The 23907-nt window shown below is 35.1% G+C and overlaps 1 protein-coding gene across 2 annotated transcripts in view; it reads left to right on the forward strand.

Moving 5' to 3' along the window:
• The window catches only part of prkg1b (protein kinase cGMP-dependent 1b), a 143946-nt gene that overhangs the window by 107232 nt on the left and 12807 nt on the right, over positions 1 to 23907 (forward strand). For both annotated transcript variants that reach the window (XM_006630376.3, XM_006630375.3), the window contains exons 8-9: positions 9137 to 9202; positions 13471 to 13545. In XM_006630376.3, coding sequence (XP_006630439.1) covers positions 9137 to 9202; positions 13471 to 13545 — 141 coding nt within the window. The remainder of the gene's footprint in view (positions 1 to 9136; positions 9203 to 13470; positions 13546 to 23907) is intronic.

The raw sequence follows: 23907 nt of genomic DNA on the forward strand, positions 1-23907 counted from the left end.
TAAATGGCAGCTCAAAACGTATTTTTTTACTCTCGCTTTTATTTGATTTTTCTTATATAATTTCAGTGCTATTTGTATTGTTTGTTCATGGATCGTTTAATTTGTTATTGTTGGTTATTTAAAGTTGCTTAAAGTTTTTTAACTTTATTATTAAGTGAGTAGGCTTATAATTTATACAACGTGACGATTTTTAAATCGGTGTGTGTTTGGGGGGGGGTCGCGAAATATTTTTATCCCCAAAAAAGGGTTGCACTCTCAGAAAAGTTAAGGACCCCTTTCCTAGACTGATGGACTGAAAGAACTGAAGCTTTTAGCTTGAAAAGACAAGGAGTACACCTGATTTAAGTATTCGTGATTTTCACAGACATAAGCAATGCCAATCAAACAGGTCTTCAAAATCAAAAGCAAAACATGAGCTAGAGGAAACCAGTACTATTTCAACTAAGAACAGACAGCACGTTTCTCCATAAAGATGACACAATTTATAATCGGGTAACATTTTTTCTAAACTGTCTTAACATTCTTAGTTAGCAAACTGTCTGACAAGAGTAGCTAAGATTTGAAGAGATTCTCAGCCAGATTTCTACCACCTGCTGAGCTAACTGCTACTTGGTGTCTGCCCATAGATCAGATTACAAATATGTACTGTATATGTTATCTGAGACTGGCAGTGGCACATAGTGTTAAAGCATGAGAAATAAGCTAATTAATAAAGTTGGTAATATGGTTTAAATATTTATGCACTGGGCTTGGGTTATATCTGCAGTATAATTAACAGCAATCCTAATGTAAATCCATTTGGAAGTTTTTAGCCTAAATGCATTATGCTGATTAGAAGTTTATGCTCTTACTAATAACTTTATGATTGCAGTGCATTAATGTGGTGTTTCATTTACATGTCTGTCTACACAAAACTAAAGAAAAGTGCTTGCTATTCATTGTGTAATAAATATTTATATTTAGGTATCATCTTGTCAGATGTCTCTGTTAATTTAAATTATGTAAATGTGTGCATAGATGTGTAACAGTGTTTTGAAAGTAAAAACTAGTGCTAATTCAGAGTTATTTTCTAAATGTAAGAAATGAGAAGGTAAGGCATGATGTAGCCCATTGCCTCCATAGGCAGAAATATCTGTATCCAAGAAATGATGGTCTGTATTGGCTGTGATAAGCCCAAATGACGTTTGTATGTTGTGTAGAAGGTACGGCACTGTGGACAGAAACAGACTATGTTTGTGAAGTTTAGTCTACCTTTCATGTTAATTCTTAACTGTTACAGTTCAATATTCTAGTGTACAGTGAGACAAAGAAATTAAGATAAAAAAGCAGCAATTAAAATCTTCCATTGGTTTCAAATTAAATATGTTGCCTTTGGTTACATTTTTCCTTGGAACATTCAAATTCATATATTAATACTTCAAAATATATTTTAAAGTTAAAATTAGACCAAAAGAAAACAAAAGGCTGCTAAGGATGTTTTTATTAAGCACTGGTGAACTTGTCAAATGATATAAGGTTCATTAAGGGACAGACACATTGTGTTGTAACAGCAATCAGCAATACAAAATCATAAAAATCTGGATTTTGGGGAATGTTGGTTCATGTCACTTACTTTTAAGATTGCTGTGCAGTATCTTATTTATTGAGAAATGCTGGTGAATCCAAGAAAATATACATCTGAATAATCATAAACAATTAGATTGATTGTAGTGCTAATTAGATTTTCAGTAATGAAGTTTCCTTCTCATAGGTTGGACACTTACAGAGATCTACGTACCTGTAATTGACCAATGGTTGTAGGACCAATGTTCAGATTTTCCATTTCCTTCAGGTGTTGAACTGTGTTAAAAGGTGTTTGTTAAAATGTGTGTGAAAGTGAGTGGATTATAAAATACGTTTAGTTTTTCTTTGTAGTCATCAAAATCTATTAGCCATATTTAAAATGCATCAATGAAAATCTGGCTTTTTAACACTGTAGTGTCAGCATCCATTCTGATTCTATTTACAGCATATGTACATCATTTATTAATGTTTTTTTTAGTTATTACAGCATGCACAACAATTATTGCTTATTTAATAAGGTTGAAGACGGTTTCAATGGAGAATGTTTTTTTTTAGAATTGACCTTATTTGGTTTCCAATAGCTTCCCCTTGGGTGCAGATTCCATATTGTTTAGAATGCTTAATTGTAATTTGTGTTGAAGGTGGGTGGAGTGACAAAAGTACTAGCCATGCCCAATGTGAGCACCAGCTATACTATACTGGTGATTGAGGTCACCAGTGTTACCTGTTCCACTCTAACCTCAACAAGTAGACCCATCATTGCTGCTTGGACTGTGTTGAATACCAGATGGTCAGCCATTCACCTTGTAGACTCAAGAGTATGGGTAACATAGTAACGTGAAGTCTACCTTTACTTTTTTAAAGTGATAAAGTTTGCTACTTAAAGAAGATTCCATTTTTAAATCATACTTGTAAGTGTTAATAGTCTCTTACCTGGTCAGAGTGTTAGTTACTGGTTACTGGTTACTTTACCAGCAATAATGAAGTATCTGTATTAGTGTCCATACATTGGAAAAGTTATAATTCTTTTACACAGGATATATTTCATTGTATGGAATAGTTCTGCTTAGAAATATGCCTCATTAAGAGAACAATTAAAGGAATCAATATTTATGTACTGTGATTATATAAATATCCAATCACATGGTGTTCATGTATTACTGTACTGATAATCAATTATGATATCAGTTGTCTTCAGGCTGTATTTACAGAATATACATTTTGCTGCTCTTACATTCTTAGATTCTTGCCTTTGTCCTTGCAAACTACAGATGTACAGTAAGATCGCAGATGCACACCTTACTGCAGCTCAATTCTCAGTTAGCAACTTCTAAAATTTGACTTATACACTCAAATGTGTCTGTTCAGAAACACCAGTGGAATTACATCACTTTTGATTTCACGTTTGTGATAAGAGGGAGTAGCCCGTTGCCTGTTTTCACCTTGGAATGTCAGCAGATCTACAGATCCTTTTCTCAGCTTCAGGCAGTGTTTAAAATGAAGATCATTGACCCATATGTGGTAAGACTTCCAGTCTGTTGAACATTTTATTGCCTTTATGGTTTGCTTTAAAAGCAACAGATGTTTTTGGTGGTATAAAAAAAGACTTCGAAAACCAGTGTAACATCTTTGTTTCTTTCATAGTTTTTATATGAGATTCATATAATTCTTTTTCTTGTGCCACAGGAGCAGTAAATTACACCTGAAGTAAATATCTTTGATAGGTGCCGAAGTACTCACTGAAGATGTATTTAAATATATAGTAGGCTTTTTCTTAGAAAAAAGCTTTTTTGATCAAACAGCTTTTGATCTCACACCTCTGTTTTAATTAGAAGAAAATTCAGCTTATTAGCATGTTTAGCAAATCAATTGCTTCTTTACTAACGGTGTTTTGTTCTTTCAAGTCAGTGTCTTTGATGTTTAATAAGATTTACAAATCAATATGCTTATCTGCGGTAAGCAGTTAAAAATTGTGAAGTATTTAGGGGGAGGGGATTGGGGGGATATCTCAAGATTTGTTCCCTGATTGATTTTTGGACAAGTAATTTTCACCAGATAAACTTTGCAGTTGATTTGCCAGATCACATTCATGCTAATTAAGCTTGTGAAGGGGACAGCTCTGCCTTTGAATTTTTTTAATTTGAAATGTTGCACTATTTAATCTAAATGATCCTAAAGATGACAAAGAGTGAGAGACACGCATGATTCAGTAAAGCTAAAGAATAATCAATTATTAAAAGCATCTTTAGTATCTTTACTGTCATAAACAATGCTAGTTTATTGCTAATGGTTATAAGTGAAATGACTGCTTTCAGTATCAGCTGAAAAACAGCTGCATTGAGCTTTTCATTATACTAAGCTTGCTAAAAATCCTTCACTAAAGACGAGATCGGGGTGCCACAGAATTCCTCCAGGATCAATGATAGATGCTTTTATACTCTTTGCGTACTGTGAGAAACAAAATCTTAATGTGATGGGAAGTGTTCTTTGACCCCTGCCTTGAGGGATGGTAGTGAGCAGTTTGAAAACCCTGAAATACAGAACTGTGAGAAAAGAGCAATATACCAGATAATTGAGAGTATTCCCCCTGGCGTTAATGCATACTTACTACTCATTAAGTGCCATTCATACTTCTTTTAAGTAAGAGTAAGGGTAAGCAAGTGTCTGAAAATCTGTAGCGATTCTGTTTTTACAAAATTGTATATTTTATAAATAGAGATAGTAAGTGATTTGCTGTAAAAAAGTTACAATGTTCTTTTTTGAAACTATTCATGTTAAATTTTGATATAAAAGCCATAATAATAGTTCAATGCATTTTTCCTTTTCGGTAGACAACCTCACCTTCCAACTTGAAGATATCTTTTAATCCTGTAATTTTCAACCATTCTAATTTTTGAACTATTAAATATAGATCAAATTACTTTATTTTGAAAATTGATAAATAATTAGCACTGTGTGCACGTATATATCAAAAGTTTAAAGCAGGCACAGAGATCCTGAAACAAAGTTTCAGGTTTACTTATGAGAGTACAAATAGTGCTTTGAGACCCTAGCTGAGATCTTAATGCTCCATATTACAGTGAAAGGCCTTGTTTCTTAAGTTTGTGGTTTGCCTTTCCATATGTTCCTGTGAAGCAGGAGAAATGTTCTGGAAAGTTACTGTCTTGAGTGTATTTGTCATACAGGACAGGGAATCTCTCCTCATCCATGTTTTTCTTTTAGGAATAACAAAAAACAATTCCAGATGGTAAAGGAAAATAAATTTTTTCAACATTGTTATTTTCAACATTAAACTTACATTTTTGTTGATTGTAACATAATGTTGACTTAACATTTATCACAGTAACAGGGGATATTCTAATGTTATACTTTTTTAATTTTACACACAAATTTAGTTCATGTAGCATGCTGGTAGTATGTACCTGTTGGAAATGTAGCTTGGAGGTTATGAGAGTGTAATGCTTATCAATTCTAAACTGAGAAACTATGTGGAGTTTCACACAGTCTAATCATCTGAGGGCCTTTGTCTCTCTCACTTCTTATGTCATGGGGAGCTAGTTCATTTCATGCTGTTACAATGTAACACATTATGAATGGAAATTGAGGTCAAGGTTGTGTGTATAATGAGTACAGAGAGTATTTACAGTTCTCAAAATTTGATAAGAATGCTGTGAGTTATCAAGATTGTGAGCAATACTGGGCATTTTAGTCTTTTTTTGACTAGTGCAAAATCTCAAAAACAAATGTTTGTGTTCTGCAGTGTCTTCCATTCTGTGTCAGAATTGAGATACAGATGCAGGACTATACACTGTGGTAAACAATACACTGTTACTGAAACATGCAGCATCTATTTCAAACAGGCTCCTGTAGCTATGAGATAGAACTGACAAATAAAATTATATTAATAGTCTGTCTGAAAGCCATGGTCTGCTGTCTTGGCACATCTCTAGAGGAATTGCTTAAGGTTTACAGCTGTTGGATCTATCCAAGATTGGTTATCTAGGTAAACAAGTACACATGTAGAAGTTTGCCTACAAATGTGAGTTACAGTACATAGTCTGGCCACAGCCAAATCATTATTTCTCTTGACTTTTACGTTGTATTACTCTTAAGCTTTTTTGTTTGATAATGCATTTTTCACTCCAAACATTTACTCAATACTCAGCAGTTTGTAGTGAGGTCACTACAAAGAAAGGAATACAAAATGTCTCTGTCTTTTTATAAGAGGGACAAGTGTAGAACAGGTGAAGGGGGCTGGTCTCTCCTTAACAACACTACAAATAAATGAACCCAAGTCCCTTAACTACATGAATCACCTTCTATACTTACACAAGTACTATTTATAATACAAGATTATTCAGCAGATGCAATAATTCTTTTACAGTTAGGTTTGGTATAGTTTTCCATTTTGAAATACAGGTTTTCTGCTTCAAATGTATTATTTTATTTTATATAGAAAAATGTATTGATCATTTTTTTCTTGTAACAAGTGAATAATTTAATAGGATTTGTGCAGTATGGAGTGTCAAGATCTTTGGCTAAGAGCTCGTCCGCAATATTTTTATATTTTACCTACAATCCTTAACTATTATTCACTAATCAAAGAAACCTTTTTCTCTAAAATACCCACTGGAATAATATAATAAAAAGCTATTTTTCAAGAGGGTACACTATGAGGTCAGCAATATTCTGGAAGTTAACCTGGGACCAATATGGAATGAAACACGTTAATATTCAAAATAAAAAGGGAGATTAACTGCCTTGCTTCGCTTCATAACCTGTTATGTTTTTTGTTTTTATTTATTCTCTGAAACTCGTGTCCTGTCAATCGGACCCTTATGCTAGTGTCTTTTTAAGGCAGTTAGCGTATTTTACAGTAATACACACTTCCTCTTTCAAGATTTAACATTTATGATTTGCACTGATGTACCACCTTTGCCATTTACCCCCTAGTGTATGAGTCCTCTCTCTTTATTCCTAAAGGGACCTGGCTAGTCTTGTGTTCAAGTGTTCACAGTCCTCAAAGGCATTGGCAGAATGTCAGCTCAATAGATTTCTGAATCAGCAATGAAACATGAACCAGAAGAAACAAGTGAAAACCTGGCACATTACACAAAGAGTTGTGGAGGTCTAAGACAGGGCTGCCCAACCATGTTGTTGAAGCTGATAGCTACCAGCAACCGAAGGATCCAGATAAGACAAAAGCCCTGCTCTTATTTTAAGAACTTGGAGCTTAAGAAAGGTTACAAGCGAGACGAGGCCATTCAGCCCATTTCTTTGTTGATTAGTTAGTTCATTGATCCAAGGATCTCATCTGGCCGTTTCATGAAAGAAGCCAAGGTGTTGAATTCAGTAACATCTTTTTTTTCTTTCAAGATATACTTAACACATCACTCCACAGCCAAAAAAAATATTTTCAAAACTCAAAGAATAATGTAGCAGATTAGTTTTATAAACAGCCTGTACTGCAACTTTAAAAATGGAAAATACTATAGATTTTGCCAAATAAATTAAAATGCAGTTGTGGAAATCTCATCTGTTGTGAACCGTAAGCTCTTCTATTAAGTGTCAAGCAATGCGTACCTGTGGAAATCCTCTGCCAAACTAACGGAAACTCCGTCAAAGAGGAATACATTGATGAACAGCAGGCACACAGTCATTTAGGAGTAAGTGAAATATGACGTTATTTCTCACATTAAAGCAACAGACATCAGACTATCTGTAAAGCAGAATCCACCCAAGAAAAGCATGGAAAGGAAATGGTACATTAATAACCTTTGATGTCCTAAGTAACTTGTTGCATTAGATTCAGTTTTTCATGCTTTTATCCGTAAATGGGAAACTACTTTACATATGAATCAGAAGTCCTGGAATAATATCATTAGTAGGGTGATGTACTCAAAAATTGCCTTTTATGAAACTATAATGAAGTATAAGTGGCAAGAAGTAGTCTCTTCCAGGACATTGCAGATATCAGTATGTGGTAAATAGGTTGTGCATTGAATAAAGGGAAGCATTTTAGTATTTAAAGGCATAAGCAGGGAAAAGGTCTCATTTGTAGCAGTCGAAAATAAATAGTAATGGTCACAACAGAGTGTGCAGAAGCTCAAGGTAAAACCTGGCTGGTGTTCGTCTTATGTATCTCTCTTCGCAAAGCAATTGTTTTTCAAATGTGTTGACATGTACAAGGATAAGGAACTGGGAACAGGTTCTGGTACACTAAATGCCCCATACCTTTGTGGATGGAGTGTCACTGATGTGAACATTTAATCTCTTGCTTCACTGTGCTCCCTTGTGACTGCTGGATTCTGCTTCTCTCGTACTTTGCAACACTATCGAATTGAAGCTTCCAGCAGCAGCTGTGACCTTTGAGGATGTGGAGAATCCGAAGCTGTCAGAGACCGGGGAGTAATTCCAGTGTTAGTCCAAGTACAGTATAAGACTACGTGGCTGCGCTCTGAGTGTTAGAGTGTGCTTAAGTCCCATCAAATGGACCTGAATTCATTATGGATTGCACAGAATGTGATACAGACACGTCTGACTGGGATGATTCCTCCTCAGCATGTACTGAAGACAATTCTGAGGCTGAAAATGAAAACTATACAGAGTAATGCTTGCTAATCAAACTTTTTTGTGGTCCTGAAAGACAAAAAAAATAAGTCAGGCACTCAGCCACCTGCATCACAGAACAAATGAAGTGTTTTTATGTGATAGCATTCAGAATGTTGAAATAGCTATTTTGCGGAGTTGGAATTTTTAAAAGCAGCACTTCTGGAACTTTTTAACAGATGTTTAAATCTGCAACTTAAAAGAATATGTTCTAGTCAAAGCATGTTGGTGGTTCATACTGTATGTAGTATTAATATCAGTGCTGTTTTATTCACTGTGTTCTGTTTTGCTTTTGTATTTTAAGTTTTGTTTAAATGATTCTCATGTGATTTGTCAACAATGTTTATTATGCTTTCATATCTTTCTGTGTTTTCGTATCTTTCTGTAAGATAGTTATTCTTTATTGATAAATAATGTGAATGTATAAATAATATTTAAGAGTTATTTTGTCTTTCTGAAACAAGAAAAGAAACCAGTGTTGCTTCCGAGTAGAGTTTGACAGTGTCATTGTGGTAAATTAATGTCTTTCATCAAAAAATGTTATCATCATCAGAATAAAGACAGAGTGTTTTGTACTCAAGGCAAAAGGGTAACAAACATCCGACATCTCTTGTCTAAACAGTCTGAGGTTTTTTTTTAATGAAAACATTCCAATGTTGAAATCACTCAAAGAATTCCAATACAATAAGCAGGTTTGTAAATTTTTGAAAACATTGATGAAATGTTCTCCTGTGGTTAAACAGATGGGATTTTAAACCAGTTTTCCCCAATGGAAGAACAAGCTGCTTCTTCTCAACCGTCTAGACAAGTCCTTAACTCTATTTTATGGATGTATTTGTTAGGATTTTGTTTTTTCCTGGTAGACCCAGCAACGACAGAAAAGATACAGTAGGTGCACCAGTGAAAAGATGAAAACACCACTCAGAGGACTGTGGCACTGATGCATTTTTTGTCTTTTTCACAGAGAAGATATAAGAACAGCCAATGTCATTGCTGCTGAAGCTGTGACCTGTTTGGTTATAGACAGAGAGTAAGTAATCCTAAATACATTTTATACCTCTGTAGATGTGTGTTAGTTTTACCTTTTTCGTTTTGCTTTGTTTTGATTGTGCAATTGTGAACAATAATCTGTTAATTGGTCAAATCATCCTTTGATAATCTTTCATCTCGAATGCTTTCCCTGTGTTTACTGAAAGTTCAGTTTCAATGTGTGGGGTCTCAGTCGACTGACAATTATACAATTATGAATGGATCTCACATTTCTCAGTTGGAGGTGTTTTGTTTTAAAATCTTTTGGTTGTTATTGTTGCCTTGTATTCCAAGACATGAATTTAGCCTTAAAAGGTCATTATCAAATTTTATTTTCCTCCATTTCACACTAAGGAGCCTCAAACCTGTATGGTTTTAATAGAAAAAAAACAGTAAAGTAAGTAACGACACAACTCCATTAAAAGTGGCTTCCACAAACTGACATTGAGGATTTTGAGCCTCATGGGATAGCATGAAGAGGTTCAACAGAAGAGCTCTGTCAGCCTGAGGGCAGCAAAGGAACAAGTAGATGTTGTACAAGAAAGAACAAAGTGTTTTCAAGACCTGAAGTAGGCTGTACAGCGTGTAATTAACACAACACTTGTTTCACGGTGCAGCATGCTTCCCTTGTGAATCAGCTGCACACTGTTGAAATGTGTGGCTAAAAGTGTGGTTGACACAGTGCCATCTACCACAGAGCTCCATGGCCATAAGACTGGGCTACAAAGGGAGTTTCTGTGCAGACAAATACTGAAAGGACCTAATGCCAATGCAGGAAATTAACCACGAATTTTATTACCAAGCCTGGATGAAAGGTTTACAGCTCAGCTCATTAAGATTTACTTATTTTGGCTGCTGTTCACTGTTCGGATGCTAGACCGGCAGATAATTATCAGGTTCATGTAGATTTCCTGGTACTGCTATGCCACTGGAACATGATTCGTGAGTGCTGAACAGAAATACAGATGGATTGGGAGCTGTGGAGACACGTCAACAAAACATGCTCCATATCAGACCATGAAGGTTAGTTTATTGCTTAGTGTTTTAGTTGAGGACAAAAGATATCAATCTTGCATCACCAGGCAGGGAAGATTTTTTTTAAAAACACAGGGTTTCTGAGGGGCCAGGTTAATTTGCAGCCCACTGTATTTAAGGTTTAAAGATTGAGACAAAGCTCTCAGTTCCCATCACCCTATCCATATCAGCTTCTATAAATAAGAAGGCATTGCCCATCTCCAAGGCTGAGACTTGGTTCCAATTTGGGAAGGTTACATGTTGGTAACATCAGAAAACCTCACTGTCACAATTGTGTATTCAAAGTCACCTGATCTTTTGAATATGTTCATTTGGGGAAGAGCTATAATTTCGAAGTATTCCTAACATCCTGGCTTGAACGATGAAAGCTCTAACCACAACACACAAAACAACTTTTTAATCTGCAAAGGACCAAGTAATAGGTTTATTCCATGCTGAAAAGAGAAGAAAGAAAACACAAATGTTTGGCTGTGGAGCCTTCTTCAGGTGTGGCACACTTTTTCCTCACAAACCTATCACTTGTTCCTTTGCGGCCTAGGCATGCTGATGCAGCTACCCACCTGAACTTTTTCATATTTTATTAATTCATTTGAGAACAAGTCATAATGTCAACAATCACTGGGGGAATACACATTCCTTCTAGTCTAGAGTCCTAACCATGATTCCATGCTGCTGGCCTGACAAATAACCACTAATATCTGCTCTTTTTCTTGGACTCAGCTAATCATGTACTTAATCTTAACAGAAAACAGGAATACTGTGGAAAATTTCCAATCAATAAACTGAAATTTTACTTTCAAGCTGAAATTGCCACAGTGAAGTAGCATTTAGTTTACTTGTATTAATGATGCTAAGATCTGAATGTTAAAGGTCTAGATTATGCAGCTTTATGTTCTATATTCTACAGCAGGTTTCCGTTAAATTGCTTTCACATCTGTTCAGGTTTTCTTTTCTAATATTGTCATAAATATCTTGCAAGCCATTAGTATGTTTGTTACAGTGTATAATATTTTGTGCAATATATTGGTATATTTGATCTGAAGGTCTATTATTTATAATAAGTATAAATACATATTAAGTAATTTTTGATTAAACCGTACATTATGTTCTGCCCACTAATGATACATGAGAATGCAATGCAGTTTACTTCATTTCTTAATCTGCATTTGCACATTTTGTACTTACTAAGCAAGGGATATTTGCATTGTTTTAAATAACAAGTGATGGGGAGTGACAATTTTTTACTAAATAACCATTTTTGTGAAGCCTGAAAAATATAATTGAAGGGGTGGAATTTATTTATTCAAAAGAATTCATTGGTGGTGAACAATAAATACAGTTCCACATTCAAATTTTATTCAGCAAAGAAATGTTAAAATACTATCCCATCAGCATATTCCAGAGAGCTCAAGGATGATGATGGTATCATAGCAGCCTCAGGGAAAATTTGAATTCGTTTTGGAAAACGGGGCTCTCTAAAGGACTTGTGTGATGGAACATTTAAATGAGCACATTGACCTGCCCTTATTGAACCATGTTATGGTAATCAGACCCCTCTTAGCCTCTGATGTACTTTGCTTTGGTATGCAACAGATGGCAGAGTATTGCACGATAACATATAATAAATGCACAGCCAAGCTCTCAAAAATGAAGAAGCTTCCATGAAAGAGAAAAATAGATATATTTTGTTGTATCGTGCCATAAAATATCGTATCTGTGTATCACAAAGGGAAATTTTCATAGACTTCAGTTTCCAGTGCCTTCTCAGCTGATCACTTTCATTCATACTGTTTTTGAGAAAGAGGCAGGGCAATTACTTTCCTCAAAAAAGGAATTTGTTTTTAACAGACTGAAAGTATTCAGAAGTATTTTGCATTTTAGGAGAAAATAAATTAACTCTAAATCCTTATTGAAAACCTGAGAGTAAGTTAATAACATTTTGCCAGCAGTGCATAATATCAAACTCTCCTCTTCTATCTTGGTCCAATCGTTTGTGAAATTGTTCTTAATCTAAGGAAAAAGGAAAGCAAACATGGTAAGAAATTGAAATTCATGGACATTCAAGAATATCTTTGTAGAGGTTTTATTATTTAATATTGGGTCTTATGCAGTTAAAAATCTTATGAAATATTAAATTACAGAAAGCATTAGCCATCAAACAACATTTGTGAGAGGTTCCCTTATAAGCTATAATATTAAAGTTTAATGCACAATACTAATGACAACTGTCTTAAGATGCATATTGATTGATGAAAATAAGATGAATGAAATTTAGTCTTGGACTGAGTTCTGTTGTAGAAGACACATGTTCCTCTGATGGGGCTGTGCCCAGTGTCAACCATAATGGAAACCTAATCTCCAAAGTGCCTGTGTTAAGTTGGCCTTTTTCTTGACAATCTTTTTAAGTTTTTCACCTGGCCTGAAGTGCCCCTGTGTTATTGTGATTTACATCTTACAATACTGAGCTAATTGACGTTAATCCTCTGAGGTCCAGAGAGCTTTGATGTTGATTTCCTGCTTTGTGGGTGTTTGATGTCTCTTATTAGAGACTTACCTATTGTCTTGGACATTTATGTACTAATGCAAAATATGTGCATACATAGAATGCAGGAAACTTATGATTTGCTATGATTTATTTTCTCCAACTGTTAAAATCGAAAAATATTTCTTCTTAGAAGGTTTGTACTCTTTTTTGCATTTCATTATGTGTTAAAAGATTGTTTACATGCTGAAAATTCTATTGGCCGTCTAGTTTCCTAACTGTAAAACATGTGTGATAATACAGCGATCTTCTACAAATACTGTATCATAACAATGTTAGCTGGAAAGAAGCGAAATGATGGCACATTATAAACTATTGAATATTACTGAAATAACATGGATCAGGCAATCAATTTCAATTTTATAATGTATAGCTAAAGCAATACAACCACAAATGCACCAAAAACCTCCAATCGTCAGACACAATTGTTGGCTTTTTTATATGCTCATTTTCCATCCCTTACTCAAGAACACTTAAACACCAGTTTTGCTTCCCTAGTGCTACCACTTGAGCTCCTAATTCAAACATCCGGCCTTTCAGTCCTTCAACAAGCAATCGATCACATATATTAAGAGGTAAACAGGTTACATACGGTCCACGGTTAACACTGTGCTTCTGGCAAATTGTTATTATCTGGTCTCTGTTGTAAGAATTATTTTTTGACATTTATGTTTCAAAAACTATTTTTTCAGCTCATTTAAACACTTGATTGGGGGGCTAGAGGATGTGTCAAACAAAGCTTATGAAGATGCTGAAGCCAAGGCAAAGTAAGTCACTGTTATTATCCATGTATTCCCTGTTATTGTGTCTGTCTGCCTATACTGCAGCACACTGGGCTCTCACATGTCTTGCATCTGGAAGGCTCAGAAACACTAAGAAGAAGCATGTTACTTGGAGTGTGTGGTTTCGAAATAGTGCTCAATCTGGATAGATGCCTAAGAAACTCAAAAACGAACCTGTCCCAGTGGAAGTGAATCATCTCATCAATGGCTGTAATTTACATACTGGACTACAAAGTACATAGCTCTTGGTACATAGCTCTGCCAACCAAAGACATCTGTGTCGATGAGAAAATAAACTGTGGTAAATGTAGAAATGAGTGCAAAGCTGTGAGTAAATTGAGACAGAAGGCTGGTTGGGGTTGTTCACTGACTTTGTAGTCCGTCAAAGTCTCATTGTGACAAGCCCCCTAGGAAATCAGTGTCCCTCAGTATCTGCCTCATCTGGCATTAGAATACTTTATATTCACTCGATTCAAATGCAGCTGGAAGCCCTTCGTAGTTTTACAGCTTCAAAAAGTAAATTTTAATGTTAGCAAAAAGGAGATTATCCTCTACAGATGGAAAGTTTTATGACCCTACAGGGATTAGGCTATCCACTGTGGACTGCTGCAAAGAATGGGAAGTCTTTTGAAAAGATAAATATCAGTCACAGGTGAACAGCATTTACACTGAACTGTGTTCCTATTGGGGAACAACTGTAAATAGCCTTTATTTAAAAAAAATAAGTGCACATGCATTAATGATGAACTCTCAGTATTTCTTTATAGTGATAATATTTCTTCATATCAAGATATCTTAAAAGTACTGTATGTGTTTTTGTTAATGTACACAGTTGCACAAGATGTTTCCTACAAGTTCTGATCCTCAGGCAGTATTTTAAAACCCGGCGCACCCCATTAAACCCTCTGGGCCCAGGCTACTGGTGCGGACCTCAGAGCGAAGTCCAGATTCCTCAGAAGGCAAAATAGCTATCTTAATTTCTGTTCTGCTGTTTTGGTTGATCTACTCAGCTTTGGAGAACTGTAATGATCCTCCCTTTGGAATATGAGTGTTGGGATATGCAAAATGCCCATCAAGTGCAGGCTGGCATCAGTCAGTGCTTTTCTCACTACAGAAACAAGAAATATTTAAAATCTAAGTAGATAACTTTTAAATGGATTCAATTTTAAACATTTTGAATATTGTACTATGGCATGGACTGTGCAGAATTACTTCTATAACCTGCTAAACAAACAAATGAGCACATTGAGCCACATTTCCTGTATCCTCTCTTATTCTAGTAAGTCAAGCCAAAAATTGATATTTTACATTTATTTACAAAAATGTCTTAACTATTTTTCCAAACAACATGAATAAATGTATTCAAATTAGAATTACTCCCATTTCCGTGCAGTACTGTATATACATATGTCCCTATGAATTAATCTATCCACTGTTATTGACAGCATTGGTTAATGAGGTAGATGTAAAGTGAAGATTTTAATTGACAAAATACAATAGAATTTCCTATTCTTCCTTCAGAAGAAAATCAACACTTTTTTCTTTCAGTCAAATTAGAATCTGAGAGAGGTATAATTAAAATAGTTTTAATGGGTCCTGCAACTTAATCTTTTAAAGTTCATGAGTTTTATGAATTAGTTTGCAAATCACCATTGGCTTGCATTACATTTTAATTACTATTGCTCTTTTCCCTGACCTGTGCTGTAATTACCTCTGATGACTTTACTAAAGAAACAAATGAGCAATCAAATTTGACAAGGCAATTTTAGTTATGAAGCAGTATGTGTCACTTGCAACCTGTTTGCGTGCATTAAAAAAGCAGTCCCATTAAATATGATTTAAAATTGAAGCAGTGGATAATGTTTCAATATGGAGGGTGTGCAAAAGTCATTTCACTTGTTACTTTTTCAATAACAATGTTTTCTGTGAAAAGTGAATAATAAAAGGGAACCCATAGTAATGACTTGATTAAAACAGACAAACTTGATTTTTCTTATAACTTGTTTCAAGAATGGATATGCAAGTGTGTTTTAATCCTTCATGAAAATGGGACAAAAAAGATACTTTACAGAATATCCAATAGAAGTGCAGTGTATCTTTTTGACTTCCATTAACCTTGTTGTTTCTACAGGGTATACACGTCTTGTATACTGAATGTGAAACGAAACATTCTATGTATGCAGGTGTGGTTTTAGAAGAATATACCAATTTTGGATATTGAATAAATGTTTTAAAGTTTAATTAATTGATCATTCATTGTCTCTGATACACTTGAGTGCCTCTGATGGCACTATGGCATAAGCATTAGACCATCTTATTAGTGAGAAAGTTAATTGGGCAAAGGTGATGAGGTGATTTGGCCCAATGGATAGAAGTAATGCAGAAATACCTGATATTATTCCTGCTTTTTTATTTGTTATTTCCTTCTGTATAAATGTTGGTTTACTATAAAAAATATTTTTTCCTGTTATTTAAACATACAAGTAAATATCTATTTCTGTTACTTAGTCATAAAGGCATTTAAGTATTTATTAGGCTATGCTTTTGTAATTTTAAAGTATTAAAATAGTTTAAAATCTGTAGTTAGTCTCTCTGACAGCAACTCAAATCATAAAGTTAGAATCAAATCAGCTACAGTGATGAGGTAAGAACTGATTAAACAGACATCATGTTCCAACATTATGCCATCTTTTACTGTCCCGTTTGTTTCTTTTATTACGATGTATAAATATTGAATATAAATTTACTTATTAATAGTATTAGTATCCATAGGATGTTTTGTGAGTGCAGTTCTTCTGAGTATTGTAGTTCAGGTGGGTAGCTGCGTCAGCATGCGTAGGCTGCAAAGGAACAAGTAATAGGTTTATTCCATGCTGAAAAAAAGAAGAAAGAGAACACAACGTTTCGGCCGTGGAGCCTTCTTCAGGTGTGCTACCTGAAGAAGACCTGAAGAAGGTCTTTAGCACACCTGAAGAAGGCTCCACGGCCGAAACGTTGTGTTCTCTTTCTTCTTTTTTTCAGCATGGAATAAACCTATTACTTGTTCTTCTGAGTATTGTTTTGTGCACATAATAAAGTGAAATCTTAGGTTTTAGCTATATTAATTAGTTGTGCATGCCAAGTGTGTTTAAAATATTTTAGGAAGCAAGGTCCAGCAACACAAGCAAGGCTAACAGTCATGATACTTGAGTACTGGTGATTCCTCTGAGATTCCTCTGAGTCCCTATTTATAAAAAAAGTCCAGATGGCTTCCATCAGTGCACAGTTACCAAGTCACTGGGGTCCACTTCAACTAAAAGAATCAGACGCTGGACATTTAAAACTGTGTTTTGCGCCACTAAAAAGTCAGTGAGGTTCCCACATGTGTTCTGAATTCAAAAACTGAAAAAAACATGGCTGTGCACACATACTGTATAAACTCAAAGCAGAATAAAAAGTTAAATTCAGCGAAACCAAGGAAAATAGGATAGTAAAGAAAGGCTGGTCGGGTGGCACAGTGGTGAGCATTGCTGCCGTGCAGCACTGGGGCCCCGGGTTCAATTCCGGACCTGGGGTGCTGACTGTGTGGAGTTTGTATGTTTGTATTTCCCACAGTCCAAAGACATTGTGGAGGATAACTGGCTTCTGGGAAAACTGATCTTGGTGTGAGTGTCGGTTAGCAGCGGGTGCAAGATGGGATACACCCTGGACAGTACACGATAGACTGGTGTCCTGTCAGTGGTGTATCCTGCTTTGTAACCAATGCTAAAAGGGATAGGCTCTGGCTCCCCCACAGCCCTGAATTGTATGAAGCAGTTAGAAAATGAATGGATGGAAGGCTGCTGCCATCTGTCTTTGACTGGCTGAGTATTCTGATTCACAGCTCATTATGGGAGATATAGTCTGCTGTCAAGTAAGCCGGTCCAGACTGTGCAGTTAACTTTACAGGCTTCAGTTGGAATGTCTAAAGGTAGCTATCCATAAACAGAGAAAGGACAAGCACACGAGGCTTACGATAGTATAGATTTGAGCAGTTTTAAATTCCTTTGTGATTTTTCCTGTTAAAAACGTTTATTTGTTCCTTTCTGTTGACACTCTTTATTGTGAAATCCTAGGGTGAAATACTCCCATTCAGACACTCCTCTGTAAATAATCTCTTTGTCAGTCAGACCAAATTGATTGCGTCTCTCAATGGAAGAGCTTGAAAGCTTTCTATTGAGCAATTACTCCATTAAAGAAGCTCTTACACTAAAAAGTACTTCCTTTTGTTCCAGCTAGTAGACGTGATGCCACAGACCAAAATCAATCATTTTGCTGAAAGGTGAAGATAGCAAATGAAATCCTCCAAATTTATTTGATGCGTATATTTATTTGATATAAATAAGTCTTAATGCAACTTTGGCATTGATGTCTTATGTTTTACGCAGTGTATTATTTGAAAGCTTTAGCACTATAATTAACAGTGCCATATGAATAGATACTGGGTCTCATGTACTTCATCTTCAAAAGATGTGCAAGTTCGCCCCCTGGTGGCAGACAATTGGATCCTGTAAATTTTTTTAAGATTTGAAGTTACCCTATTTTTACCATAGGCTGTTAGAAATTACATTATACCTCAAATAAAAAAATAGAAATCAGCCTAAAAAACAATGCAAATAACTATTTATAACCAGTTCATGTAAAATGTGTAATTCATATTAAAAGTCACATAGAGTTTACATTGGCTTTTTCTCATTTTGTATTAAGTTGTTAATTTTGTATTTTTATATTTGTTAAATTTAATATTGTTTGTGAAGACAGTCACTATGTGAATGAAAGTTTTACACCTTTTCACTTTTAGGTACTTCCAGGCTGTAGTCTGAATATATATCAAATAATAAATCGACTTTTTTCCCTGTTTTCAGTGGTATGGAGTGTACGTTTATTTTCATTTGAATGTATTTTTTCCCATTCAAAATGCTGGTACCATTTATGGCATTTAGTTAAATTATTTTTTCACCATACTGCTATTTGAGCCTATTTTTATCAAAACACAGAATGATTACAATTGAGCAGAGGTTTGTGGTCTATCCATCAAATGTGAAGGTTTACAAAAGTATGATTTTCTATCACCATAATACCCCAGAGCAGCAAAATTAAATTTCAAGCACATCACTGATGTGATTCAGCAGATTATCTGCTTAAAGAAATGTAAGGATACGGATACATAATAAATCCATGTTCTTAGAAGTCCTGGTGCAAACATAGGTCTTTGTATCCATGATTACTATGTTATTGTGCTTATCACCACTGCAATAGTATACTATTAAGGACAATATGTAGAAAAGCATAGTATATTTTCATTTTGACAGTGATTTACTCAGTATATATTAACTGTGGAAAGAAAGGGATTCTGGTGAGACTTGAATACGAATAACCCCATGTTCCATGAGAACAGCTCTGCTTATCAAATAGACTATGTCTATTTGAGAGGCAATGCTAATGTGAAATAATGAAATTGGAATGACAGGGAAACCAGTAGTGGGTGTGTGTGTCAGCAGCATGCCCTGACCAGACAGCTCCGTATTGTAAAAGGTAGAGTAAATTATATCCAATCCCTTTGCTGAGCATAAATATGTAAATTTGACAAGTCACGATTAAGGCTCGCAGTTTCTGCTCCTTTCTTGTAAAGTGCGATTCAGCTTTTCACACAGCTGTTGTTGCCATGACAAACACCCACTGATGAAAACAATCTAGTCTTTTGCGTACCATCAAGTGTTTACAGGCTTGTGTGAGCAGACATTGTATTTGAGCTATTTAATTAGCGGCAGACTACTCTGTACTTGCATGGACCTGAGACTGAAGGGTGATGCTGAAATAATTAAATTAGTAACCGGGAGGAAAATCTGCAATTTCAGCCATCAAAATGCACGATGGCCACGATCAGTCTTTTTAAATAAAAAAGTAAAAATGCTGCTCTTTTTTAATTTTTGTTATTTATCTTACAATCTTAAAGAAAGGTTCAGAAAGTTTAACAAATGTTGTTTCAGCAAATTATTTAAAGTTTTCAGGTCTTAATAAACATTAATAATAAGTACAAGACGTTACCTCCCAATACACAATTTAATTAGTTAAATTGTGTTTGTCTAATAAGACATTTTACTTTAAACCATCAAAACTTTACAGTTCATTCAGCTGTCACTGATTTGCTGTAACAGTGAAAATCCATTATAAGACAAACATTTGGCAAAGAAACAAGGCTAGTTTACTGTTTTATCTAGGAGATGGTTTTCGCAGTTTTATTTGTGCTATTTATTGTCATAAGTGCTATCCATCTGATTTTAGAAAAAATAATTTGACTTTTCTTTCCATCTTGTTTGATGTGACTTCATTACATATTTCAGTTTCTGTTTTCAGCTCTCAGATATATGCGTACTAAATCACTCATAACTTGTGACTGTTTCACTTTTTTTCTTGTTATTTTTATTTGTATAAAATTTGGTGTATTTACATGTGACAGTATATTTTGTAAGTCACATGAGTTAGATATCTGACAATAGTCATTATCATCACAGAATGCTGCGTGAGGAGTAGTTGTTGGTGTAGCTATTCAATTGTAACAATTGTTTTCGATGCAGTTGACGTAACTGTTCTTAGAGGGAGCTGTAACACATAGACCGAAGGAATACCATAATGAATAGAAAACTACGGAAGGGGTTTAAAAATGTACATGAAAACTTGAACCTGAGATGAAATGAATGTTCAAATTTGTTGAATCTCTCAGTTAGTGTAGTTGTTAATAATGTCTCTGTTGTCATGAAATTATGCTATGTTTTGATTATATTTGCCAACCCATATAATAATGGTTAATCATTTTTTACACTTATACTGGGGCATTAGGACCCACACAGACTACAGGGCAAGCGCCCCCTACTGGCCCCACTAACACCTCTTCTGGCAGCAAAATTAGCTTTTCCGGGAGGTCTCCCATCCAGGTACTTACCAGGCTCACACCTTAGCTTAGCTTCAGTGGGATGCCAGTTGTGAGTTGCAGGGTGATATGGCTGCTGGCATGGTGGAATGATGTTCACATAAACCAATGTTTAGATGATGTCTAGAGATGTCCTGAAAAACAATAACTCAATCTTGTGAAGAAGGTATACTATAGGAGAACTATAGTATAGAACTACATAAAATTGGAGAACAGGTCAAATTTAACACTTGGCAGAAAACCTGATAAGTTGAGCTCATTATAAAAATAAACTGAAAAGCATACTGCACATCATACAATGTGCTTTAATAAGATAACCTTGAATTGTTAAGCATTTAAAATCAGAACTGATGCTAAGTTTTATCAGCCTTTAGTCAGTATAGAACACTTATTTTGCCCAGGAATATATCCATTTGCTCTACTCTGGATTTATTCTAGAGCAATAATATATTTTTGTATTGTGGTGTCCAAAATTGTACAACACATTCTAAACATGGTTTCTCTAGTACATTATATAATTTCAATTTGACATCCCTTGATTTAAATACTACACTTTTATATATATATATCCTAACATTTTTCTAATTTATTGCTTCCCCTCTCTGTCTGGAGAAAATGATGTCTATCTTTAAACTTTAAGTCTTTCTCATAAGTAGCCTCCTTAAGCATCTTATATTTGTTTATCCTGATTTCCTTTTAAAGGGCATAGATACTAGTCTGCAAAAATACCGCATAGAATATGAAGTTCCCATACTGTAACTATAAATATCAATGTTTAATCTATTGATATGTTGTCCAAACTAATATGAGTCTAAAGGAGGACAAATTACCTTTTACAACTTTTTCCAAAGGTCACTTGGTTGACAGCATCCTTTAGTTTCTCTTTTCAGGTATTTTCTTTATAGCTGACTCAAGTTCTCATTCAGAGCCCCAACACAATACCTGGTAGATTCCATTCTAGCACATCCCTGCCTGGCTGTCAGTACTCTAAGATTAGATCTAAGATCAGATAAGAGATAAGATCACTTTAATGGCCCTATACAATTTCTTGTATTATGAATTAGTCTTTTCGCATACCCCAACTTGCTCTCCATGAGACACAGACACACAGAGAGGGAGAGAAGCTTGGAGTCAGAGCGCAGGGTCAGCCATTTATACAGCACCCCTGGAGTAGTTGGGGTTAAGGGCCTTGTTCGGGGGCCAAACGGAGTAGGATTCCTCTGCCAGCTATGGGATGCAAACCGGCAACCTTCCAGCCACAGGTGCAGAGCCTTAGCCACAGAGCCACAGCACCCCCCTCTGTAGCTCTTATAGCGGCGCAACGCAGTTCCCTTTAGAAGCAATTGCTGAAAGACTAGACACAGTGAGGCAGAGGAATAGAGATGCGATGTATTTTTTAAATTTAACCCATTTTTGTATTGTTCACTTCAGTTATTAGCAGCATTCCTCTGGCATGAGTAAGTGTGAACTCAGTGGAGAGAAAATCTATTGGTAATATCCCCTGGTAGGCCGTGTATTAAGGGCTGTTTCAAGTTTCCAAACACAAGTGTGTTTTCTGAGAAACAGAAACTATATCTGCCAACACCGTTGGCTTGCCATGTCACCATGCCTATAATCTGAAGTACTGTCTTTATTACATTATTTGTTGGCCAACACATTCACTTGCAAAGGACAACACCGTTGATATAACCTTGTGTGCTGTTTCGCAGTGTCCTCAGTGAAGCATGTGAACTAAAGAATGATTTTTTAAAAAATATATTTGCTTTTCTGGAAATCAACCAATACCAAAAGTAAAAGGAATCTAAATTACAACTACTTTTGACATTGTAGAAAGATTTATTTTCACAAAATGCAAAATACAGTGACAAAATTAACTAAGATATATGGTACACAAACCTAAAGAATTTGATCTTAATCATGTGAAAATTATGCTAAAATACTAACTCTGGCTAAGATTTATTTCCGTGGGAAATGGAATAAGGTCTACTTGTTGTGAATAAATATGGCATACAGAGAATTGAAACTAAAGAAAATAAAATGTGACAGGGAAAATGTTAGCTTGCACCCATGACTGTAAATAGCAAGTTCTCAGGACTGAGATCAGGGTATCTCAAGTCACAGGGAAATAGGTACATTGACTAATGCTTCATGGGTAAACATAAGATGGCTAGATTCTTATTTATCTTTTCCAGCATGGTCAGTGAATTAAGCAAAGCAAGATTCAGTTCTTGTTGCTTTTGCCATACCTTTATATTGAGCTGAAAGGAATATTGTTTAATGAGTTCATTGCTTACTGCTTTTCCTTTAACAGGACTTTTGGGTGGCCTTGAGATTATCATTATAATTATAATTGTTTAATAGCACTAAGATGCGTTTAGTTGACACACATGCTTGACACCTTCTATATGTAATTAAGAGTAAGTAATAAGTAAGTTAAGCCTTATATATAAGAGTATAAAAGGAGGTGATTTGAAAATAGCTAACAATATGTAATATATCATTTGTGGCATCAATAATAAATACAAGCAACATTTGCTTAATTGCATCCAGGTTTCTAATTGCAATCATATCACAGAAAAATAACACAACATAATAAGCAATAGCTCAGCTGCAGCACAGGATTTAATTAATAATATTGCCTCAGCTACTTGAGCCAAAATGTGTTATTAAAGAAAATATCCATATGTTTAAATGATATATTTAATTATTTTATATATTAACATTATTTTAATAGTGTACATTTAGAATTGTTGTAGACTGTCACAAATGTTGTCTTCACAGTGGAAAATTATAGATAAAATTATGTAAACAATTATAAGATCTTGTTTTTTTTTAAATTACATAAATCTCACAATTAAGATAAGAGACTTCCAGTGTGTAACATACATTGTACTTTATAGCAGTCACTTAATGTATTTAATGCAGCCCTTAAGTTAAACCTGTTGCTTATACCAGTGTTATGAGTTTGGTTGCATTATGGTTTCTTCTGTTTAGTACAAATGTAATTAAAATTGTCAACAGTTACAAATATCTTAGGTCTATTGCTGATTACAAACTAACCTTTGAGGAAAACACGGATGCCAAATGTTAGAAGAGCCTACAGAGACTGTTCTTCCAAAGAAACCTCCACTGTTGTAATGTGTATACTACAACAATGACTTAATTTATACAGTTTTCATTGAATGTGCCCTTCAGAACATTCAGTGCGGTAGCCTGGTTAGGTAACCTTAATACACACAATAAAAACAGACTGAACAGGATAGTGAAGGTATCCAGCAAAATTATTGCTTTACAACAACTACAGCTTTCAGACATCTACGTCAAACAAATAGTGTGGAAAGCCAATGCAATCGCTGACTGTCATGACTACCCCTTGCACAGTGAACTTGACCTCTTTC

This window comes from Lepisosteus oculatus, chromosome 4, assembly GCF_040954835.1.
Source record: "Lepisosteus oculatus isolate fLepOcu1 chromosome 4, fLepOcu1.hap2, whole genome shotgun sequence".
NCBI lineage: Eukaryota > Metazoa > Chordata > Actinopteri > Semionotiformes > Lepisosteidae > Lepisosteus > Lepisosteus oculatus.